At 25.8% G+C, this 22,213-nt stretch overlaps 2 protein-coding genes across 2 annotated transcripts; both read right to left on the bottom strand.

Annotated features, from left to right (window-relative positions):
• Positions 1-3,252: 3,252 nt before the first annotated feature.
• LOC145836365 (uncharacterized) lies at positions 3,253-4,381 on the bottom strand. Its single transcript, XM_082944174.1, has 3 exons — positions 4,165-4,381; positions 3,570-3,705; positions 3,253-3,409 (listed from the first exon to the last, which is right to left on the bottom strand). The coding sequence occupies exons 1-3, from the start codon at positions 4,379-4,381 to the stop codon at positions 3,253-3,255; spliced, it is 510 nt and encodes a 169-aa protein (XP_082800300.1).
• A 2,874-nt stretch (positions 4,382-7,255) lies between these two features.
• On the bottom strand, positions 7,256-8,408 carry LOC145836364 (uncharacterized). The gene is made up of 3 exons (XM_082944173.1): positions 8,191-8,408; positions 7,599-7,734; positions 7,256-7,427 (listed from the first exon to the last, which is right to left on the bottom strand). Exons 1-3 carry the CDS (start codon positions 8,405-8,407, stop codon positions 7,256-7,258), a joined length of 525 nt encoding a protein of 174 aa, XP_082800299.1. The 5' UTR covers position 8,408.
• Positions 8,409-22,213: the final 13,805 nt, after the last annotated feature.

Genomic DNA, 22,213 nt, shown 5'->3' with positions numbered 1-22,213 from the left:
TTTTTTTTTATGAGACAGTGGTTTTGGTTATTTTCATGTGTCTAGTGTACATTACTTTAATACTTATAAAAATATAGTGTTTAAAAATGTTTGAACCTCTGCAAATAAAACCTATAATTTTAATTTCTTTACTGATTAAGTTTTAAATCACACTTGGTATTGAAATATCGAATCATGAAATTAAAAATCAGCATTATGTACCAAACATTAATTTAAAAACTCTAACTTACCATAAACTTGAACAAAAAATTAATCATACAAATGTCAAAACGACAAGGCTTTTAATAACTTATAAAAAATGAAATAAATTTTACAATATCAAAGGTATTGTTGTTTGTAAAAAAAGCTCCACGTTTTAGTTATTATGAAAAATTACTTTTTTGAAAACACAAACAGTCTTAAAATTGAATAAAATACTAGTTAAAGTTTTCGATAACTATAACTAGTTTAGTACAGCTAAGGTAGATTAAATGCTTTGTTTCTGTTAACTCAGTTGGGAATATTTTTCAATGATTTCAAATTTAAATTGATTTGTTTTGTTTTTGAGCATGTTTTAACTAGATCTAGTACAATTCTAATCTAAACTGATGATAAAATTTCTGCTTATATACCTTTAGCAGTTTATCTAATTTTTATTTAATATGTGATTAGGCTACGTATACTTAGTTTATATAGTAGTAGCACGAATGGAATTAAGTTACGTAATCTTTGTTATTAAGGCTTATTCACTAGCACAAAAAAGCTAGTTAAGTTTAGACATAACTTTGCTAAATAAGTGTACAACTTAGTAATCCTAGCCTATTATTTTAATTGTTAATTAAATACAATAAAATGTAGGTTACCTAAAAAATAGCTGCATTATTAATTTATAAATTTGTTAAACCTTTTGGTAAATAATTGCAGATTTATGTTAAGTAAGCAGTTACAATCTGGTACATTAGATACAAACAGTGTAAGCTTACAAACTTACTACAAGTAAGTTAACGATAACCAAACTTATTGCGAAAGTATGTTATAATATATTACATTCTCACCTGTCATAATAAATTTTGATATGCTTTTATTTATTTTTTTCTTTCAAAGTGTAAAAAAGTATTTTCGTTGTTGGTGATCATAATGTACGGGTTGGTGAACAAAAAAAAATCTTTTACTTCTAAGGTTTTATTTGCAGAATAAAAATTTAGTAATAAATTGATTTTTTTGCAACTTAAAATTAATAAATTTCCGGAGTAAGATTTTATATGCACATTTTTAGTAACTAACAAACTAACAACGTGTTAAAAATACACTATTTTGAGTCTGTTAGAAACCCTTTAATAAAATAATAAACTTCAGAAATAGTCTGCTGTAAGTGTTCGGTTAATTCTATTAGTTGTAACTGCTGAATCTTTTATAACTTTACTGCTGATGCAGCAGTAAATGAAATCAGTAGTATTTAAGTTAAAGGAAAGAAAGTACGAGTTCACAAAATTATTGAAACTATTGGTGATGCCAGCATATAACTTAAGAACCTATCAAATTGTTATGACAAAGAAACGTTCCAGAACACTTTTGAAAGTTTTAAGAATTATACATCATTCAAGGTTTATACTAAACAAATATATATAGGTTTTTAGTTAAAAATAAGTAAACTACTATAACTTTATATTGTGGCCTGTTTTGAATATGTATTTATTCTTATATATTGATAATACAATGCTCAATTAAAAAACTCAATGTAACCCTGTTTATCAGTCTATGCTATTGATCTTGTTTACAATTGGTTTACGAACGATAATTGTACATTATTTTCCTAAAAAAGACGTTTGGAGGCTATCTCCCGGTAAGTCTTTTTATATGTTTTCTTTTGCTTCAACTGGAAAAACCGTAAAAGGAAAACCATAAAGATACTGACCTCGAATTTAATGAGCTTTGAAATACACAAGTTAAGAAACCTAAACAATTAAACTTATTGAAAGATTATGGAAATAACATTTAAGATAAACGTATAAAAGCATTTTTATTATCAAAAGATTTAACTTAATTGACAGTACATAAAAATATGTTTACCCTAACATAACAAATTTATAAAATTTAAACTATTTAATTTTATTAAATATCATATGTTTAATTAAACAGTATTTAGTAACAATAGCAATCAATATTTTGATCTTATAATTTAAATAGTAGGTACTATGAATTCCATAAGCGAGGTCAAATTACAAAAACTTATGATTTAACGTTCAGTATTCTGCTTTAACTTTTACTTATAACTAACACATAGTAAAATGTTTTTTACCATTAGCTTCCTAAACTTAATTTATTAACTTCTAGTTAATGCTAAAATACTTTTTTACATTAAAAACTATGTACCAAGTCTACTTTTGATAGATAAATATATTGTTTCTTGAACGATAAAAAAAGCGCTCAAAACGTTCAGTATAAATACCTAGTGTACAAAGGAACCTTTCGATTATCGAATCGTACACCACATATAAATAGTTTTAACTTTCTTCTCATCATTTAAGTTGTTTAGAAGTAATATTACTAATTTAATATAAAGAATACTAGCTACGGTTAAACCATTAATGTTATTCCTTACTAAAAGAAGACTTTGTTGTATAATTTAAAGTATCCAATATTTGCCGAACTTTTTAAGTCAGAAATTTTAAGTACTCTTAACTTTACTGCTTTCAACAAATATTAAGTTATCCTTTGTAAAAAACAGGTAAAGAAAACAAAAAGTATACAGTTTTGTATTGTTCGCATTGACTCAAAGTCTATATGTAAAAAATACGTAAAACAATAAATGATAAAATGTTTTTAAAAATTAAAACAAATTTTGAAGAAGTAAACTTATATTTATTCAAATTGATAAACTTTTAGCTTTTTTTGTTGTTACATATTTAAGAAATTTGATAAAAAAAGAAGTCAAACTGAGCTAATTCTATTTAACAGCAAAAAAAGTTTTATTTCAGTACAATGCCCACACTAAGTTTTAATTAAAAACTAGTGAAATACAATATTGAAAGGTATAACTTAATCTTATTTTTATTGAACGTGGTTCAATTAAACTTGGTTGTTATGTGCTAAAAAGAATAGAATAAAAAAGATAAATCAAGTCAATTTAGTTATTAAAAAAACCTAATTCCCGCCAACGCGCCAAACTTAATTGAAACAGGCAGCAACGTAAGTGGTGAACAAAATAAGAGGAAGTTAGGCGGCAAAGCTTCTTGCAAAACTTTTATCATCAGTAGTTCATTGATCAGTAGTTCATTGATCAGTAGTTGGTTGATCAGTTGTTGGTTGATCAGTAGTTGGTTGATCAGTAGTTGGTTGATCAGTTGTTGGTTGAGATGTTTGCAGTTCAGGCCCGTATATGGACTTCGAATTGCAGTTTTCGGTGGAGCAACAACATGCCCATACTCCTCTGTTTAAAAATAAGTACAGTTGACACTAGCACTTTTGGTTTTAAAGTCTTTGTTGTTATTTCGATACTTTAGTTGGATTTTAAAATAAGTTATTCAATAACGCAAAATAAAAACAGTTGTTTACCTGTACCCAGTGCGCTATAAACCGATTAAACTTACTTGTTCCCCGGTGTGTGAGTTGAGGCACCAAGGTAAGCGACTACTTCTGCCGCCAACTCGTTTAAAATCTTTTCGTCAACTTCCTCATACGCGTTGTCGCAATCGTACACATGCCTTATCACCGTAACGTTTTGCACTGAAATATTTTTTACATAGTACAAATGAACAATTAAAACCTGCGACAAGAGAAACAGTTTCTTGTGCGTTTGACGTACTTGAACGTTTTGCGTATGAGTCATCGTGATTTTAACTTGATTGTTACATGTTTGATTTTTTTTTAAATTGTGTAGCACAGTTTTTTAACGCTGAAAAGATTTTGAATTAACGCTAAATACATTTCTCACAAAGCATGTGTTAGAGTTTTTTAAGAAAAACTAAAACTTTACATAACTTGATACAAAGAGTTACAAATTTAACACTCTTTTACTCACGTTTAAACTATAACGTATGCGAATGAACAAGTGTTCAAAAACACAACTTAAAGCGTAGTGGATTATCACATATTCGGTTTTAAATGAACTAAATTATCAAAAAACTGAAACCTTAGAAATTTGTAAAAACGTATTTTACAAGTAAGAAAAAACAACAAACTGACGCAATTCTCCGATCCGAAAAGAATTTCCTTCGTAACTCTCGTCAGCTTTCAAACGCGCACAAGTCTGGGTGTCGGTTGTGCAAGCCATGGACTTTGGGATCGTGTTTCCGTTGTGACCGTCCGCTTGCCCTATTTTCACTCCGTCCGTGCACTCGAGGGCGCCGTTTCGTTGAACGACGAGCAACAGCACGAAAGTTTTCAACTGAACCGTGTTCATGTTGGTAGCTGAATCACTTATGACAAGCTGTTGATGTTATACAACAGATATGAAACCTACTAGTTATTTTGATAAGCTCAATTTATTTTTATTTTAAGTACAGTAACCTCTCGCATCTTTACGTACTCGTGACGTTACGCACTCTCGTTTAGTTACGCATTTAAGAATTCCAAAAAATATAAATTTTAGTTTTATTTAATATTGCTCAAATTAGGTTTAATGTATATTTTTATTTTAAAATATGTCTTTATATGCTAACTCACTTCACTATATCTTTAGACTTTGTAAACTTATGTTCCTTGACTAATTGATAAACATTTAGTTATACCTCAGTATATCCGAAATTTCGTTAACAATAAGAGTTTAAATTAAAATTTTGAAAGAAATATTACTGTGTTAAATAATGAAATAATGAAAGTTTAAAACACAAACAAATAATTAGCACTCTTGCCTATATATGAACAAACATCTAAAAAAGAAATCTAATGAAACATCCTAGCAAAATGTAGCAGTGATACTTAATGAATATAGAGTTTACACTTAACACAAATGCTTAATTATAAATTGAATTTGCTAAATAGAATAGAATTTAAATGTTAAGTAACAAATAAATCACATATAAATAAAGATAAAATCTACTTACTATTAAAATTTTTCTAAAAGTATTATTATTTTATATAAATTTAAATCCTTTTTTTTATAAAAAATGTATAGTTTTATTTTTGTTTTTATATTTATAAAAAAATGAAACACATTTCAAAAAGATTATTGTTAGAAAGTCCCCAGTCTGCTTTTAACTAAAAGCAATATCGAAAACAGCCATTATAGTAAGTATATTTGGTACCTCTCGTATCTTTACAATCTCTCGTATCTGTACGCACTTTTTCTGTGAACACAATGTGCGTAAATAAGCGAGAGGTTACTGTAACTATCGACTCCAAGACCTATGTGAACGAAATTAAAATTAATTTAAACTTTTGTTTTAGAACGTGTAAACTGTTTTATAACTTAAAAAAACAATTAACTGCTACAGCGAACATACTTTACTGAGCTTTTGTAAGTGTAAAGAGACTTTCTTACTAAGAAAAATAGTTATTTTAAAGTGTAGACAAATAAAAAAAGTTTAAAAATAGTAATCAAACAAATATACTACAGTTGAAAAAAGCTAGTTTTTACAAGTTTTTTTTTTCTTTGTTACAAAAAAGTACTTTACAGATCTTGATAAAATCTATTTTAATTTAGTTAAGTTTACCATTTTTAAGTAAGTATTCTTAAACTATGATTTTTTTATTCTAAAAGCTAAAGTTATAGCATATGTCAATAAAAACTGGGAAACTGAACTAAAGTCTAGAAAATTTTCAAACGTAAAAACTAAATTAAAATTGATTTAAAAGATAAATGTAGAAGTTATTATAATTAGACACAATACAAAGGAGTAAGAACCTTTCTCTAAAAATAAAAAAAAAAAACTTTAAAGTCATTAAATTATGTTTTATTGCGATTGCAGACGTAATCAGAGTATAAAAAAATAATTAAAATTTACTCTATTTTGTTTAATTTGAAGTGTATTTACTTCAACATACTTTTCAAGAAACAACAAGAAACAAAACCTGTGTTTGTTTAAGAAAACAATTTGTTAAAGTAATTTTAAAACAATAAATAAAATTTTTTAATTACAAACATTGAACTATTTTCAATGTGTTACTATATTAGTCAGCTTACCATTTATAAAACAGAGTAGTTAACGGAAACGTTAACAATAAAACATTTTTACTATCAAAAGACTTAAATTAATTGACATTATATAAAGTTTGTGTTTAACCTAGCATAAAAAACTTATAAAATTTCAACTATTTAATTTTTATATATATCATATGTTAATTAAATAGCATTTGATAACAATAAATATCAATATTTTGATGTTAAAGTTTAAATAGTAGGTACTATGAATTCCATAAGCGAGGTCAAATTACAAAAACTTATGTTTTAACGGTCAGTATTCTGTTTTAACTTTTACTTATAACTAACACAAAGTAAAATGTTTTTTACCATTAGCTTCCTAGACTAAATTTAATAGCTTATATTTAATGCTAAAATACTTTTTTTTACATTAAAAATTATGTAACAAGTTTCACTTTTGCTAGATAAATATATTGTTTATTGAACGATAAAAAAAGCGCTTAAAACGTTTAGTCTAACGACTTAGTGCACAAAAAACCTTTCGATTATCTAACCGTACATCACATATAAATAGTTTTTACTTTCTTATCATCATTTAAGATGTTTTGAAAAAAATTTACTAATTTCATATCAACATACTAGCTACGGTTACACTACTAGTTTTATTCCTTACTAAAAGAAGACTTTGCTGTATAAGTTAAAGTACCCAATATTTGCCGAACTTTTTAAATCAGAAATTTTATATACTCTTAACTTTACTGCTTTCAACAAATATTAAGTTATCCTTTGTAAAAAACAGGTAAAGAAAACAAAAAGTATACAGTTTTGTATTGTTCACATTAATTCAACAGTTTATTTGTAAAAAATACGTAAAACAATAAATGATAAAATGTTTCTAAAAGTTAAAGAAAAATAAAGTTGAAAGGTAAAGTTTAATCTTATTTCCATCGAAAGTTTTTAAATATACTTGGTTATTACATGCTAGAAAATATTTAAAAAAAAAGCAAATAAAGTCATTCTAGTTATTAAAATTAAATAATTCCCGCCAACGCGCCAAACTTAATTGAAACAGGCAGCAACGTAAGTGGTGAACAAAATAAGAGAAAGTTAGGCGACAAAGCTTCTTGCAAAACTTTTATCATCAGTAGTTGGTTGATCAGTAGTTCATTGATCAGTAGTTGGTTGATCAGTAGTTCATTGATCAGTAGTTGGTTGATCAGTTGTTGGTTGATCAGTTGTTGGTTGATCAGTAATTGGTTGATCAGTTGTTAGTTGATTAGTTGTTGGTTGAGATGTTTGTGGTTCAGGCCCGTCTATGGACTTCGAATTGCAGTTTTCGGTGGAGCAACAACACGCCCATACTCCTCTGTTCAAAAATAGGTACAGTTGACATTAGCATTTATGGTTTTAAAGTCTTTTGTTAAATCTTTGTTGTAGTTTTGATATTTTTTAGGATTTTCAAATAAGTTATTTGATAACGCAAACTAAAAACAATTGTTTACCTGTACCCAGTGCGCTATAAACCGATTAAACTTACTTGTTCCCCGGTGTGTGAGTTGAGGCAACAAGATAAGCGACTACTTCTGCCGACAACTCGTTTATAATCTTCTCGTCAACTTCCTCATACGCGTTGTCGCAATCGTACGCATGCCTTATCACCGTAATGTTTTGCACTGAAATATTTTTTATATAGTAAAAATGAATAACTAAAACCTGCGACAAGAGAAACAGTTTCTTGTGCAGAGCAACCAACATTTTGCCTATGAGTCATCGTGATTTTAACTTGACTGTTACATGTTTTAATTTTTTTTTAACTTAAATAGCACAGTTTTTTAACGCTGAAAAGCTTTTGAATTAACACTAAATACATTTCTCACAAAGCATGTGTTAGAGTTTTTTTAAGGAAGACTAAAACTATTCATAACTTAAAACAAAGTGTTACAAATTTAACACTCTTTTATTCACGTTTAAACTATAACGTATGCGAATGAACAAGTGTTCAAAAACACAACTTAAAGCGTAGTGGATTATCACAGATTCGGTTTTAAATGAACTAAATTATCAAAAAACTGAAACCTTAGAAATTTGTAAGAACGTATTTTACAAGTAAGAAAAAACAACAAACTTACGCAATTCTCCGATCCGAAAAGAGTTTCCTTCGTAACTCTCGTCAGCTTTCAAACGCGCACAAGTCTGGGTGCCAGTTGTGCAAGCCATGGACTTTGGGACCGTGTTTCCGTTGTGACCGTCCACTTGCCCTATTTTCACTCCGTCCGTGCACTCGAGGGCACCGTTTCGTCGAACGACGAGCAACAGCACGAACGTTTTCAACTGAACCGTGTTCATGTTGGTAGCTGAATCACTTATGACAAGCTGTTGATGTTATACAACAGTTATGAAATCTACTAGTTATTTTGATAAGCACAATGCTTTTATTTTTATTTTGAGTAACTATCGACTCCTAGACCTATGGGTAACAAACTAAAATTAATTTGAACTTTTGTTTTAAAACGTATAAACTGTTTTATAACTTAAAGAAAAAACAATTAACTACTACAGCGATCATACTTTACTGAGCTTTTGTAAAGTGACTTTCTTACTTAAAAAATTAGTTATAAAAAAGTGTACATAAATAAAAAAAGTTTAAAAATAGTAATCAAACAAACATACTACAGTTGAAAAAAGCTAGTTTTTACAATTTTTTTTTCTTTGTTACAAAAAAGTACTTTACAGACCTTGAAAAAATCTATTTTTATTTAGTTAAGTTTACCATTTTTAAGTAAGCATTCTTAAACTATGATTTTTGTTTTAAAAGCTATAGTTATAGCATATTTCAATAAAAACTGGGAAACTAAGTTTAAGTCTAGAAAGTTTTTAAACGTAAAAACTAAATTAAAATTGATTTAAAAGATAAATGTAGAAATTATTATAGTTAGAAAAAAAGGAGTAAGAACCTTTCTAAAAAAGTAAAGTATAAAAAAGCTTAAAAGCCATTAAATTATATTGTATTGCTGCTGAAGACGTAATGAGAGTATAAAAAAAGAAATTAAAATTTACTCTGTTTTGTTTAATTTGAAGTTTATTTACTTCAACATACTTTTCAATAAACAACAAGAAATAAAACCTGTGTTTTTTTAAGAAAGCAATCTGTTGAAGTAATTTTTATAAAATAAATAAATGAATCTGTTTTTTACAAACATTGAGTTACTTTCAACGTGTTACTATATTAGTCAGCTAAAACAAAGTAGTTAACGGAAACGATTATTCATCGTTTATAATGGTAACACGTTTCGTCATTCTAATAGGCCTTTGTCATACGATATAAATACATAAATATAAAGTTTATTTAAGCATTAGTAAAAATCATAATGTCAAAATTAAAACTGATCAAAACTATAAAAAAAAATCAGTTTAAAACAAAATTCAAAGAAATTTTGCATTTTCGAGAACTTTGGAATAACGGAATCTCATTAACGAAAAAAAAACGATGACAAGTACATTAAAACGCTTAAAATTTCGTAAATTTAGTTAGATTTTCTTTGGTGTTAAATTTTAATTTAAAGTATTTTATTGGTTGTTTCGTATTTATTACTTCAATAAATAAAAACGTAGAATGGCGTTTTTGCTTCAGTGAAAAAAATCTTTGATTAAAAACTTACAGATACTTATCAAAGAATTACTAAGTACTATTAATACTTTTTCAACATTTAATATTTGAAACTAATTATAAAATTTAATTAGAAGTACTGTGAAAATATTTTTTTTGCTAATGGCATTTAATAAAATCAGTTTTAGCTAAAGAGCTAGAAGTAATTGCATAATGTTGTAAACTGCTTTAAAACAAAATATCTTTACATAAATCTATTGTGCTGTCTAATTAAGTTGTTGTGGTAAATTTAATTAAGATACTTGGTATCTTAGAATAAGTTTAACGAACAGTACTATTGTTTTTGGTTGTTATTTTTTTTAAATTTAATTTATTTAGCATACAATATAATATTGAATTGCTGTTATAACAAAGTTAAATACTTTTCCAACCATTTTTAAAATGTAAGAACCAGTATCAAGGTTTATATATTACATTGACATTAATTATACACTTTTTAATTTACCAATTGAATTTTTCTCTAAATAACTTCAAGAATTAAGAAGAATAATGAGTTTGTGTAATTGACGTGAGGAATATAAGACTCAAATTTGTTTTAACTTTTTTCAAAGCTCAAACTACTTGAAGCTTTTTTTTTCAAAATTTACGGCTAGTTTTTATGACTTCAAAATCAGTATTTTTAAAACATTTGTTCCTAAGCTTAAGTTATAGTACTTTTTAAAGTTTTTAACTATTAAAACTTCTTTTTAAACTCAATCATAAACCCAGGCTTATCAAGACAGTTTGGTGTTCCACGAACCAAGTTTTTGGTTTTAACGAGTGTTAACCCTGTAAACATAAAAAATTAACTTTTACCTTACTGAAAATATTAAGCAACTACTAACTTAGCAACTCTATTAAAGAAAACATAGATTCATACTTGGTAAAATCTTCTGAACTAGAGAAAATTTATAAAATAACAACTAAAGATACATGAACTGTATATAGTATTATTTTAATTTTAAACACTTATAATGATTTTAACATAACTGAAAAACAGTGTGCCAAGGTAATATATTTAAAAAATAAAAGGTTTACGTTTTAACTTTAATCATTATCAATAACGTGGATTTGTTAGTATGCTATGATGTTTTCTAATATAAACAAGCTGTTTATTATCAGTTGTTAAATTTATCAAGGTTAAGTTTTAGTTTGTAAATGTTCGCTTTTAAAACATATATGATCTAAAATATTATCAAAGAACTTCATATGACGACGAAGATCGCCAAATGGCTCAACATTCTCAAAAAGACCATTAAATGGTTCCATATCATCAAGAAAGTCATCAAGTGACTTCAAATGACGAATTAAGTCATCAAATAGCTCTAAATCATCAATATGAATGCCAAATGGATACATACGATCAAGAAGGCTGGCCTCCGTTAATTCAAGAAGATCCACAGATTGCTCCCTTGGCTTCCAAAGGCCAACAGTCGATTTCGCAGAGTCAAAATAAGAATCAGAATGCTTTAAAGCGTAATAGACAGAAATAATTCAACCCGTAAAACTGCTTAAAAAGAAATACTTTGTGTACTAATTAGTGCGTTGTGAGTAGTACAATTTTTGTAGGTTTGTATAAAATGACTAGTTTAGTTGTTCTGTTTAACATAAATTTATTCATAAACTAAGAATAAGCTACTGAAGTAACTATAATGAAAATTAAAATATATAAAGGTAGTGTTTAATCTTATGCTTGTTTTAATTGTCTGCTAGTATCTTGATCAGGTATTTTGAAAATGTTTACAACTTGTTTGAAATTAACTTTCAATTTTTTTTATAAATCTAAAAATATAACATTGCTTTAATGATGATTTCTTTCTGTAATTAAAAACAGTTTTCTAATTCGCTTTTCTGCTAAAAATATTTTGTCGATATATCAATGACCGGACAAAGGCAATAAAAGTAGAAAGTTTGTGTAATTTGATAATATAAAACGTTAAAAGAATGAAAATTTGAGAATTCGAAATCAGTCGAACAAGTAATAGTTTTTTACTATTTAACCTAAAAAAATGATATTTAAAAGTATTCATATTCTCTCTTTTTTTATTTAAAAGTCGTTTTAAAGCAAAATTTATATGAATAGACCAAGAAAAATAAGGTTGGTATTATAATTTTATCTAGCTATAAATTATCTAAGGTACTAACTGACTGAAATATCATAGTTGTATTACGTAAGAATACACTAACAAATAGTGATAAAAAGTTATAACCAACATTACCTTTTATGATAAATTGTTTTGGATTTATGTTATATGAAGGAGATAAAAACAAGCTTAGTCTGTAATTTTTTTTGATCAAAGATTGTATTTGTGTTGAAATATGATTTTGCTGCGGGTAGTTTTTTAAGTTTTTACTGTCTAAAAATTAAACATTATTAAACTTATAGTTTGTATTTAATTTAAGGGCAACAATTTAATGAAAAATGGTAAAAATTTTAGTAAGTTGGTGAAAGCTTAATAAAAACCTTATTAAAGTCTAAATTAAAAAAATAATCACAAAACACTGTTCGTGAGTTTTATTAGTTTTAAATTTAGAATCTTATTAACTTTTTACCAATTGTATATTAAACTAAAATTAAGTTTTGCCCGTCTCTATTTAAAAAGTTTTCATCAAATTTCTCGTTTTAAAACATTTTATTCAAAAATAACATAAAATTTTAGCCATACCGCGATTTGCAAAAATTGAATTATAAATTAATTAACCATATTTCTTAAATATGCTATTTAACACCGAAATTAGGTTAGGTGACAATTTAATGTTAGTGGTTTAAATTTAAAAGCTAGTGAAATAGGTGTTTTACCAAAACATAAGTAATCAAAAGAAAAAAATCTTAAAACATAAGTTTATGATTAAACTAGTTTTTTTAAGAAAACAATGAATACGATTTGTAAAAGTGCATATAAAAATTTTAAGACTAAAATTTTGTTTGATTGAATTTAGTTATGCATGTAATTAGTTGTTGATTTCCTTTTATATTTAATGATTTTATTTGAATTATGAAGATATAACTGTCTTTTAATCAAACTCTTTTAACAACTTGAATTTAATTATCTTTTTCCAAATTTTATTACTTTAGTTTTAAAACTAAACTTTAGAACTAGTACAACTTTTACAAATTTACAGTTTGATATTGCTGAATTTTTAAAATAAAAAGTACCGTATGAAATAGTTTTATGTAACTATAACAAGCTTGCATTCTTTAGATTATTTATCAAGATAAAAAATAGTAATTAAGATGTTAATTAAACAATTGTAGTTAAACGTTTGCTAAAAAAAGTTAAAGAACAAATATTAAAAATTAATATCATTTAAATAACTAAGTTTATTGTTTTATTTACTACCGATTTTATTTTTTATTTTATGTTAATAATTTCAAATGCTTCAATAACTACACGCTACCAGCTACTCTGTAGTGATCTGTTACTTTAAACTAGTAAAAAGTTAATACGGATAAACAAAATAAAATGTAAAGTCCTCATTTTAAGTACAGTTTATACTAAATAATTAACTAAGTTTTTATAGCTTGATAATTGTTTAAGAAAATTAAAAAAATTAAAAAATCTGAATTCGTTTTATATTGAAGTTTGCTTTGAAAAAATTTGGGAACATTTATGTTATTATTTTTTGTTTACAACAAATCAGTCCTCTTTAACTTATTGTGAGTCCTTTTTAACATGTGGTATTAGGGGCAGGAAAACCTTTTTATACAGCGTCATTTTTGCACGAAGAGTAACTTTTGCGTATAAAAAAAAAATACATATACTGTTTGTAAAACGTATAATAAAACGTAAAAAACATGTAGTAGTTTAATCAAATTTATAACTTTTATTGCTTTGAAAATGTTTTCAAAGTAAAATAAGAATTGTTTTTTATAAATTTAGTATAAACTATTACTTTTTTAAATTTAATAAAAATTTAGTTGTTTTAACAGCCATCTTCTAAACATAAAACATTTGTAGTTAATACGAAATCAGATTGGAATTAAAAACTTTGTCTTTGCCTTACTCACATTAGTATTGATAGTTTGGAAATTGGTTAAAAGGTTAAGTTTAGATTAAAAAAAAATAATTTTCGATTAAATGGTCACTTAACTTTTTAATTTAACACTTTAAAAACTTGATTCAAATCTTATCTAAAATTTTTACGTTTTGTTTTTCAAGGAATCATCTGCAATTTTACAAATTATAATAACAAAACTTTTGTAAGACTTGATATATTGTTAATACTAGAATTAAGAAACAGTTTTAAACTCTGTTTTACAAAGGTGAAATATTTAGAAAAAATCTTTAAGTTTCTTTTATAAGATTAAAAAACTACTTTTTGTTCAGTACTAAAATTTATGAGAAAAAAATAAACGTAATAAGTTTTCTTTAGTTGCTTTAACTCTCATTTTAAATATAAATGATGTAGAAAATACAGATTAAGATAGTTTGCTTTGAGATAGATTAGTTGTAAACCACATATTGGATACAATTTTAGGTCAAAAGCTAACTATTTTAAAATTCTTCTTTTAAAAAGTTAAGTTTACAATATTTATAGTTTTGAATATTTTTCAAAGTCAATTGTTTTAGATATGAGTTCAAATGCAAGAAACCAGCTTCCTAATAGACAGGTTAGTTATCAGTTTTGTATTTTGTAATTAATAACAACCAGTCTTAAATGCAAAATTTGTTTTTGTTTTTTAAAATACTTAAGCATAAACAGTGAGTGCGTTTCTGTTTTTGTTCAACTGCTAAATTTACAATTTAGGTAACTGCGGAGGATTTTTTACATGTGGAAGAAAGGGCAGCTCCTATTGTTTACAATTATTTCCTTGCTTTTTTAAAAGAAAAGCATAATGAATCCGAAAGGTTTAATGTCGTTAAATATCATATAATTGCATTACGATTTTTTGTGTTAAACTTGAAATAACTTGTTTTAAAAGTTAAAACGACAAGTTCTTTAAAACATATAGAACAAAGGGAAGTAGTGTTTTATTTTCTATTGCGAAGTTAATGCTATAAAGTAAATTGTAGTTTTAATATTTTTAACTTAAATAAAAACTAAAAGCTAAAATTTTTACAAGAGCTTAAAAATTATTCTAAATATAAAATACTTCTACTTATTTTATATACTTTGTGGTTTTACTAGTTTACTTAAAAAATAACTCATTTACAATGGTTCTGTAATTATTTTTGCAACGTTTAAACATATGCATTTACAATTCAAAAGTATAATAAATGCTTAACATAACATAACTCAAAAAGACTATTATACATTTTATTTTAAAACTAAATAGTATAAATATTTACTATCTTTTCAGCGTTGACGACACAGAGATGGTGTTGAAAATCTTAGCAGTCCTTCAACGACACCCGAATCTAACTGATTGCTTCATCAAAAATTTCCCACAAAGAGGACTTATTGAGGTTTGTTGGTACAAGTTTAAAACATTGAAAAGTCTAAGTATTATTTTCTTGCACTATCAAACACAATAATTTTGTTAAAGTATTTTGTTGAAAACAAATCTACCAACTGTTGTTCGACTAACATGCGTGGAAACACGTTCTGAAAACTTGAATACATTTATAACAATTTTAAAGTTTGTATAAGTACTTAATAATAATAAAAAGTTACAATACTATATTCAAAGCGTATCAACCAACAACCAAACAATGCTAAATCGAATATTTTCAACTGTAAAATGAGGGCACCATCAAATGATCAAGTTGTTCCACAGGCCAACCAACAAGAACGTGAAAACAAACAAGAACGAAATCGTGGTAATATGGTTGGCTTTGTTTTATATATAGAAGTTCGTTTGCTACTTCAAAAAATATATCTAGCTTATTATTGATTTGTATTTTATCAGCGTGTTTTAGAGTATAAATATATGCAAGACTGTTGCTATTTAAATGTTTATTGTACACTTCAACGATGATGTGGTTTTTAGGCATGACGTAAACAAGAGACCGAATTTCGTAGAAGACCTAAAGTTTACGCGCAATACGTTTTGACTACAGTTAAGTACATAAAAAAAGTTAAGAAGTTATTTTAATGCTAGTAATATGAGGAAAGAAAGTTTCTAGAACAAAATTGTTTTAAAGAAAGCAAAAAAATATTATTTGAAAGCAATTGTTTAAATGTTCCTTTTAAAAATCTAAAAAAGTATATTTTTACTTTAAGAAAAAGTTCTCATGATTATGTGTTTAATTTCAAACGTTTGAGACTTTAATTAAAAAATAGTTTTAAATTACTCAATTCCTATAGAACTACATTTAGGAAATTAAATAGAATTTGAATAATTATTTCTATTGGTAAATATCTAGGAAATAATTGAATAGCAATAGTGTTTTAACTAAAAGTTAAAATAAATTTATGTTATTATTTTACTTGTTTTACTCAAAATGTATGTGCAACTAAAATGCAATAATTTTTTAACATAGTTTAAAAACTAGTTCTATGATAATTTTTAGCCTATATTTTATTTACACATTTGTTTCAAAATATTTATTTAAAATCTTCGTCAGAAATGTTACTGAAAAAATCGTTTTTAAAAAGTCCGAATCCTAACAATTTAATTTATACATATATATACAAAAATATTGTTTAATAAGAGTTTTGTAGTAAAAAACATAACAACTTATTTAATTGCAGAATTAGCGACACTAAGTATTGCAAGCGATTCTTATTACTTTTTCAAGGTGCTCCACTGCTGATTAAGCGTTTTAGTAGTTTCTTACCGGATGGATTATCTATAAAGGTTTGTTAATTTAATTTGAAAATAAGTATCGTCTACTTGATCAAACAAATATATAAAGTTTTTTACAAAACATTTTTAACTGTTTTTTATATATTTATGCGTTAAAACTTGTTACCAATTTTGAACTTAGTTTTAAACAATTCCAAAAACTGCACTTATACAGTCCTAACAGATGGTTTGTATACTAAAGTGTGTTATTTTATTTGTAAAAAATGTTGGTTTAAAATAGGGGTGGGCAACGTAAATAGTTGACGGGCCGGATCCAGAAAAATATAGTCCTCAGCGGGCCGGATCATTTTAAGTTAGTGATATTTTGGATTTAGCTGGATCCTTTTTTAGATCCGGATCCCATCTTAAACATATTATCCGGATCCGGCTAAATACTTATTTTAGACAAAGATCTGGATCCGAATGGAAGCTAATTTCAAAAAGATTTGGATACGGTTAGATGCTTATTGATCGGGTATTTCAGAATTTTGAATCAATACATTAATTACCAAGGTTCTCATGTATGAAATTTTATGTTAAATTTAGTTAAGTATTCATAATTCTATATATATATATATATATTATAACTCTGGACCGAAATAATACTAGTTAGTCCTAAAAGAATTATAATTTGGTTACTAAAAGTTACTTGAGCCTAACATTTCAAGTTAAAACATAAAAAAAAATGCAAACTATTCGAAATTAAATAATTTTGGAAATCCTTATCTGGAGTTTATAGTGATAATATTTTTTTCAAAAATTAACAAACAATACAATATTAAACTACTGTTATTTAATTTAATTAAGCTAAAGAAGATTCATTACATTTTTTTGCATTTATAAAAGAAACAAAACAAAAAGTAATTCTGATATAATAAACAGTTATACCATAAAAAGCAAATAATATATTTAAAAGATCTCGATGAAACACTTAAGGTTGATCATGTATTAGAGTTGTTTAAATCTAGTTGCATGATAGTTTTGGAAAATCTGCAAATGCACTGAAATACCAATTAGGTTTGAAGATAGCTTATCCTTGTTAATGTTTATGGTCGGAAATGTTTGTTTTTAAACGTATGAAGTTTCGAACAACACAACTAGCTCCATGGTCATCTTTAGAAGTTGACAAACTTTGGCTCTATAAATAATACATAAAATCTATTTAAAAATCTTATAAAAGCAACAAAAATTATATGTTTGATTACAAATTTTCTTATTAACTTGTTTAAAAAACAGTTCAACCTAGATAACAAATTACTTTGGCTTGAAATTTCAACACTTTTACTTTCAAAATATCAAATAGTTATAACTAACACACGAAATTTAACTAAATTCTGTACTTTAAAAATATTAATCAAACAGTGCACCTAAAATACTTTAATAAGACTACTAACATGAAATAACGAAATATTGAAATAAAAAGGAAATTAATATATATTATTAGCATAACAACATTTAAGTTTAGTAGACTTTTAGATTAAGATCGATATGTGAAAATATTACTAAACGAAAAACTAAAACATAAAACTGTCACATTATACTTAAAATGTTAAGTTTAAAGAATTTAGCAAGAATAATTACACTAAAAAGAAATCAATGAGAAATATTTAGATCGTAAAAGTTTTTAACAAGTTGTTTGAAATCTGGTAGTTTATTTGAAGTACATATTCTCAGTAATGACTGCAAATTTGTATCAGTAAGATTTGAACGCAGCTAACTTTTTTTTATATACAAGGTTAAGAATGTTTGTTTGCAAAAATATGTAGACTCAAACAAAACAAATAACTTCATTGTAATCTTTTTCAAATTTACAAACTTTTACTTGTTAAGTAAGTCATAAAATCTGTCAATTTTTCAGTTTTGAACTTTTCTTTTTGTGTACTGCCACATTGAAGTTCTAACAATATTACTATGTACATTTTCGGTGTCAAACGTCGACGGTGATGAAATAATGTCGAATTCTTCACTTAATTGTTAAAAGTCTGCAAAACGACGACCAAACTTATTATCAAGTGAAACTATTGTCATCAATTGGTCATCACTAAACTCAACCATATAATTAATCAAAAAGTCCTTAATGAAAAAACAATAGCAGAAAAAGCGCAAACGGTAGTCTAAAATTAAAACATTTGACAAAAATTTAAATTTGTTTGACTTAAAAAGTTTGTCGATGTTTAAAAGGATATTTACTTTTTACTTTTTTAAAGATTTCAAAAACAACTCAATACTTATTTGGAAAAGACAGCAATTTTTGACACGTCTATTTTTTATGAAGACATTATGGTAGGTAAGATAATCAAAGTTAATTCAGCAAACAATTGTTTTTTGATAATTTGAGAAAGGATTACTTCAACTGACTTGAAACAGAACAAGATACTATAACAAAATAGTGTTATATAACCACAAAGTAATAAGCCATTTTAACAAACGGTTTTAGGGTCAAAGACTTACAGTTTTGTTTAATGAAATAGTTCAAAAAAGGTTTTGTACAAGTTTTGTAATAATTAAATTGGCTGGCCGGATTTTATATAAGTTTTGAAAATGCTTAGCGGGCCGGATCACCCACTTGCGGGCCGGATCAATGTTGCCTGCGGGCCGGATCCCATTTAAAATTAAAAAAGGTTTGGGGGCCGGTCATTTTCACTCTGCGGGCCGTATCCGGCCCGCGGGCCGTACGTTGCCCACCCCTAGTTTAAAAGGTCTACTTTTTTATAAAAATTTTATATTCTCATAAACTAAAAACCATTTGAAAAATTTACAAAACAGCTTTTTAAAAGTTTCACTTAAAAAATGATTTAAAAATAAAAATTATAACGAAGCTATTAATGAACACCACATAGTTAACAGGAGATAACTCAACGTTTTAACACTCGTCAACTTTTAATCACGACATCTGATAGTATACACGTTATCTGGTAGGTCAAAAACAACTAACAAGTGACAAATTAGAAACAATCAACAATTATAACCAGCTATCTAATGACGTTAGTCTATTGAGCGTATATGATAAGTTGTTTATTGAGTTGTAAATATTTTATTATTTTTGTCTTTTTTTAAATTTTGGTGCTTTCGAGTACAATATAAACATGTAGTTAAATGTTTTACTACACAAGATACAGTAGGAATGTGTAATGTTCGAAATTAACAATTTTTGGTTTACCTTATAGAGTATGGTATGAACTATTTCATTTTTGTAAAATCTTTGGGTTTTTTTTTGACAGTATCTTGAATACTTATGACTTTTTATATTTGTTTCTACGTTTGGTTGACATCTGCATCAGCTATTCAATTCAATAAAAAAAAAATTATTATTTATTGTTTCGATTAATATAATTAATAATTAACAAATATAAAAGTTTTAAATTATAAAAAATTAGACTGGAGAAAATTTGAATAAATTAAAACTAAAGAAACCATAACAAAAGTTAGGAAAGTACATTTTTTCATCGAATCTGGTATTTGAAACAAGAATGTTACAGTTTATTTAATTTAATTTAATTAAATTAGTCTTTAGTATAAAAAAAATAAAGCTGTTCAAACTTTTACTACAAAAAGTTCAATTATTGAAAATGTTAACTACTACTGACCTCCTTTCAAATTTTTCTATGAAACTTGATTTTTAATTTACTTTAATTTTGAATATTTTTTCAAGTAACTTAATTTATCAAAATTGATACGTCACTTGAAAAAATCAAAAGTTAAATTAATAGATTATCATAAAAACTATTTAAATAAATAAAGTAAAATGAAATAAATATAATAAATAAATTTAATATATGTTTCCTGATGGTTTAGGGCCTAATATTTGTATGCTCTTTGTGTTAACATTAAAAATTTAAATCCAGTGGTTGATGCACATAAAAAAAAAAATATACTGAGTTTACTATGTAAAAAATAATAAATTATTAAAGCGCACTAAATTAACGTCGTGGTCAATTTAAAATTTGTTTTAAGTCAAGTTTTATGTCAAGTTGTTTAAATGACATGATCAGTTTTAAATTATTTTATTCAATTATTGTAAAAGTGTCGACCTTGCAACATTCAACTCAATTGTTTTTTGTTGAATGTTGATTGTTAAATTGGTTAAAATTTTGTGGTTTGCATTAGAAAAATTTATTTTAAACAAAAAAAAATAGTAACATTAAACTGAAGTAAATACATTAAGCATTTTTCTAGTTAAGTTGTACTTACTAGTTCGTAAATAACGCATAAAAACCATTTATTTACATAATATAATATTTTAAATTGAAATTTTAAGCAACTTTATAAAAAACTTTCTCGCTTCTATATTATACCACAACTAAGTTTTAATTTAAAATTTATTTTAGCTGACTTGAGGAGATGCCCAAGCAGAAAGTAAAACTTTCCAACTCGAATCGTTCTTTGTATTATATTAAGATTTTTTTTGAAATTTTAGCAAATTAGCAAAACTATATCCATAAAGAAAGTTTAATGTAAATAATCTAAGCTTCTTTATTTTTTTTTTAATTTTTTTAGGGGTCGATTAGGAAACAGCAAAACCAGTCAAAACACGCCCCTGCTATATTTATGATACTTTCTTATTCTACATTTATCTCTCTCCGTAGAGTTTTCTAGCTTTTTAAATTGAAGTAAAGTCTTCTGCTACTAATATTCTTTGAGTAAATAGTTTAAATTAATTGTATTAGATACTAGTTTCAAGTTTGTTTAAAGGAAAACTTTCATTAAAAACGAACGTATAACATCATTCTTGAAGTTTAAAATAATTTAACTAAATTTTGAAGCTAATTGTTATTAATAGTATTCAGTTTTTACTGACTATATATTATTATTCTAGATACCAAATAATGTTTCAAAACTGTATTATAATAAAAATCTACTGATTTATACTTGTCTTGCAATAAAAGTTTTATTTTATTTAAGTACTACCATAGACACGTAGGGTTTAAGGGTGAAAAAAAAAAGCAAAACTTTTGTTTACCATGTTACAAAAGTTGTTGAAATAAATTTTTTCCTACTTGTTGTGTTAGGTATTTTAACAATAAGTTGCAACGTTTTTCGAAGTTAAGTTACTGATTTTTTATAGAATTAATTATTTTGTAGAGGTTATAAGTTCCAACTTAAATAACTAATAAATAACAAAAAAGCTGTTACTTTAACAGTTTTAGAAAATTTTAACTGTAGTTATGTACAACAGAAACTTATATAAATAAAAAATGTTTAAGAATAAATTAATATGGTATGTCTTAAAATTTTTATTGTAGAAGTTTTAAACAATTTTTAACAAAAAAAGTATAACATAAAAAAAAGTTTATTAAAGAAAATACTTTCGAAAAATAGTGTCTTTTTTGTTTTGTATAATAAATAAAATAAAAGTTAACTTGTTAAGAAAAATTCAATAACAACAACAACCTTGTTTCGTTTTATATAGAAGTTTGTTTTATAACAGGTTGTGAAATTTTTTGTTTAGTTTTAATTATTTAAAAACTGTAGTCCTTGGACAAACTTCGTTTAAACAATTGGTATAGAATGATAATAAACTAATGATTATTTATTAAATCAACAAGCCAATCACACTAAAACTTGTTTTTAGCTTTGCTGAAAATTAGGCACTTTTAAGGAGGCAGTTGTATTGGTGCTATAACATTAAAATTAGCTAATTTATACATAAACTACATCGGCATTGGCCTCTAATCAAAAAACAACGTTTTCTAAATATATATTTTAGAAATTAACTATGTAAATAAGTGAAAAATAATAAGTAAATTACGCAACTAATAACTAAGTTAAATACCAT

The sequence above is a fragment of the Thalia democratica genome, chromosome 5, assembly GCF_965202585.1.
Source record: "Thalia democratica chromosome 5, ktThaDemo2.hap1.1, whole genome shotgun sequence".
NCBI lineage: Eukaryota > Metazoa > Chordata > Thaliacea > Salpida > Salpidae > Thalia > Thalia democratica.
Note: the sequence above shows the minus strand (reverse complement) of the source record. Positions and strands in the feature narration are given on the sequence as shown.

What these genes read in the sequence shown, in the direction of transcription:
- LOC145836365 (XM_082944174.1), bottom strand. Translation starts at nt 4,381, where the DNA reads ATGAACACGGTTCAGTTGAAAACTTTCGTGCTGTTGCTCGTCGTTCAA. An exon ending in TTTTCGGATCGGAGAATTGC is followed by an intron (nt 3,706 to 4,164) that starts GTCAGTTTGTTG and finishes AAAATATTTCAG; the next exon opens with TGCAAAACGTTACGGTGATA. An exon ending in ACTCACACACCGGGGAACAA is followed by an intron (nt 3,410 to 3,569) that starts GTAAGTTTAATC and finishes ATTTTTAAACAG; the next exon opens with AGGAGTATGGGCATGTTGTT.
- LOC145836364 (XM_082944173.1), bottom strand. Translation starts at nt 8,407, where the DNA reads ATGAACACGGTTCAGTTGAAAACGTTCGTGCTGTTGCTCGTCGTTCGA. An exon ending in TTTTCGGATCGGAGAATTGC is followed by an intron (nt 7,735 to 8,190) that starts GTAAGTTTGTTG and finishes AAAATATTTCAG; the next exon opens with TGCAAAACATTACGGTGATA. An exon ending in ACTCACACACCGGGGAACAA is followed by an intron (nt 7,428 to 7,598) that starts GTAAGTTTAATC and finishes ATTTTTGAACAG; the next exon opens with AGGAGTATGGGCGTGTTGTT.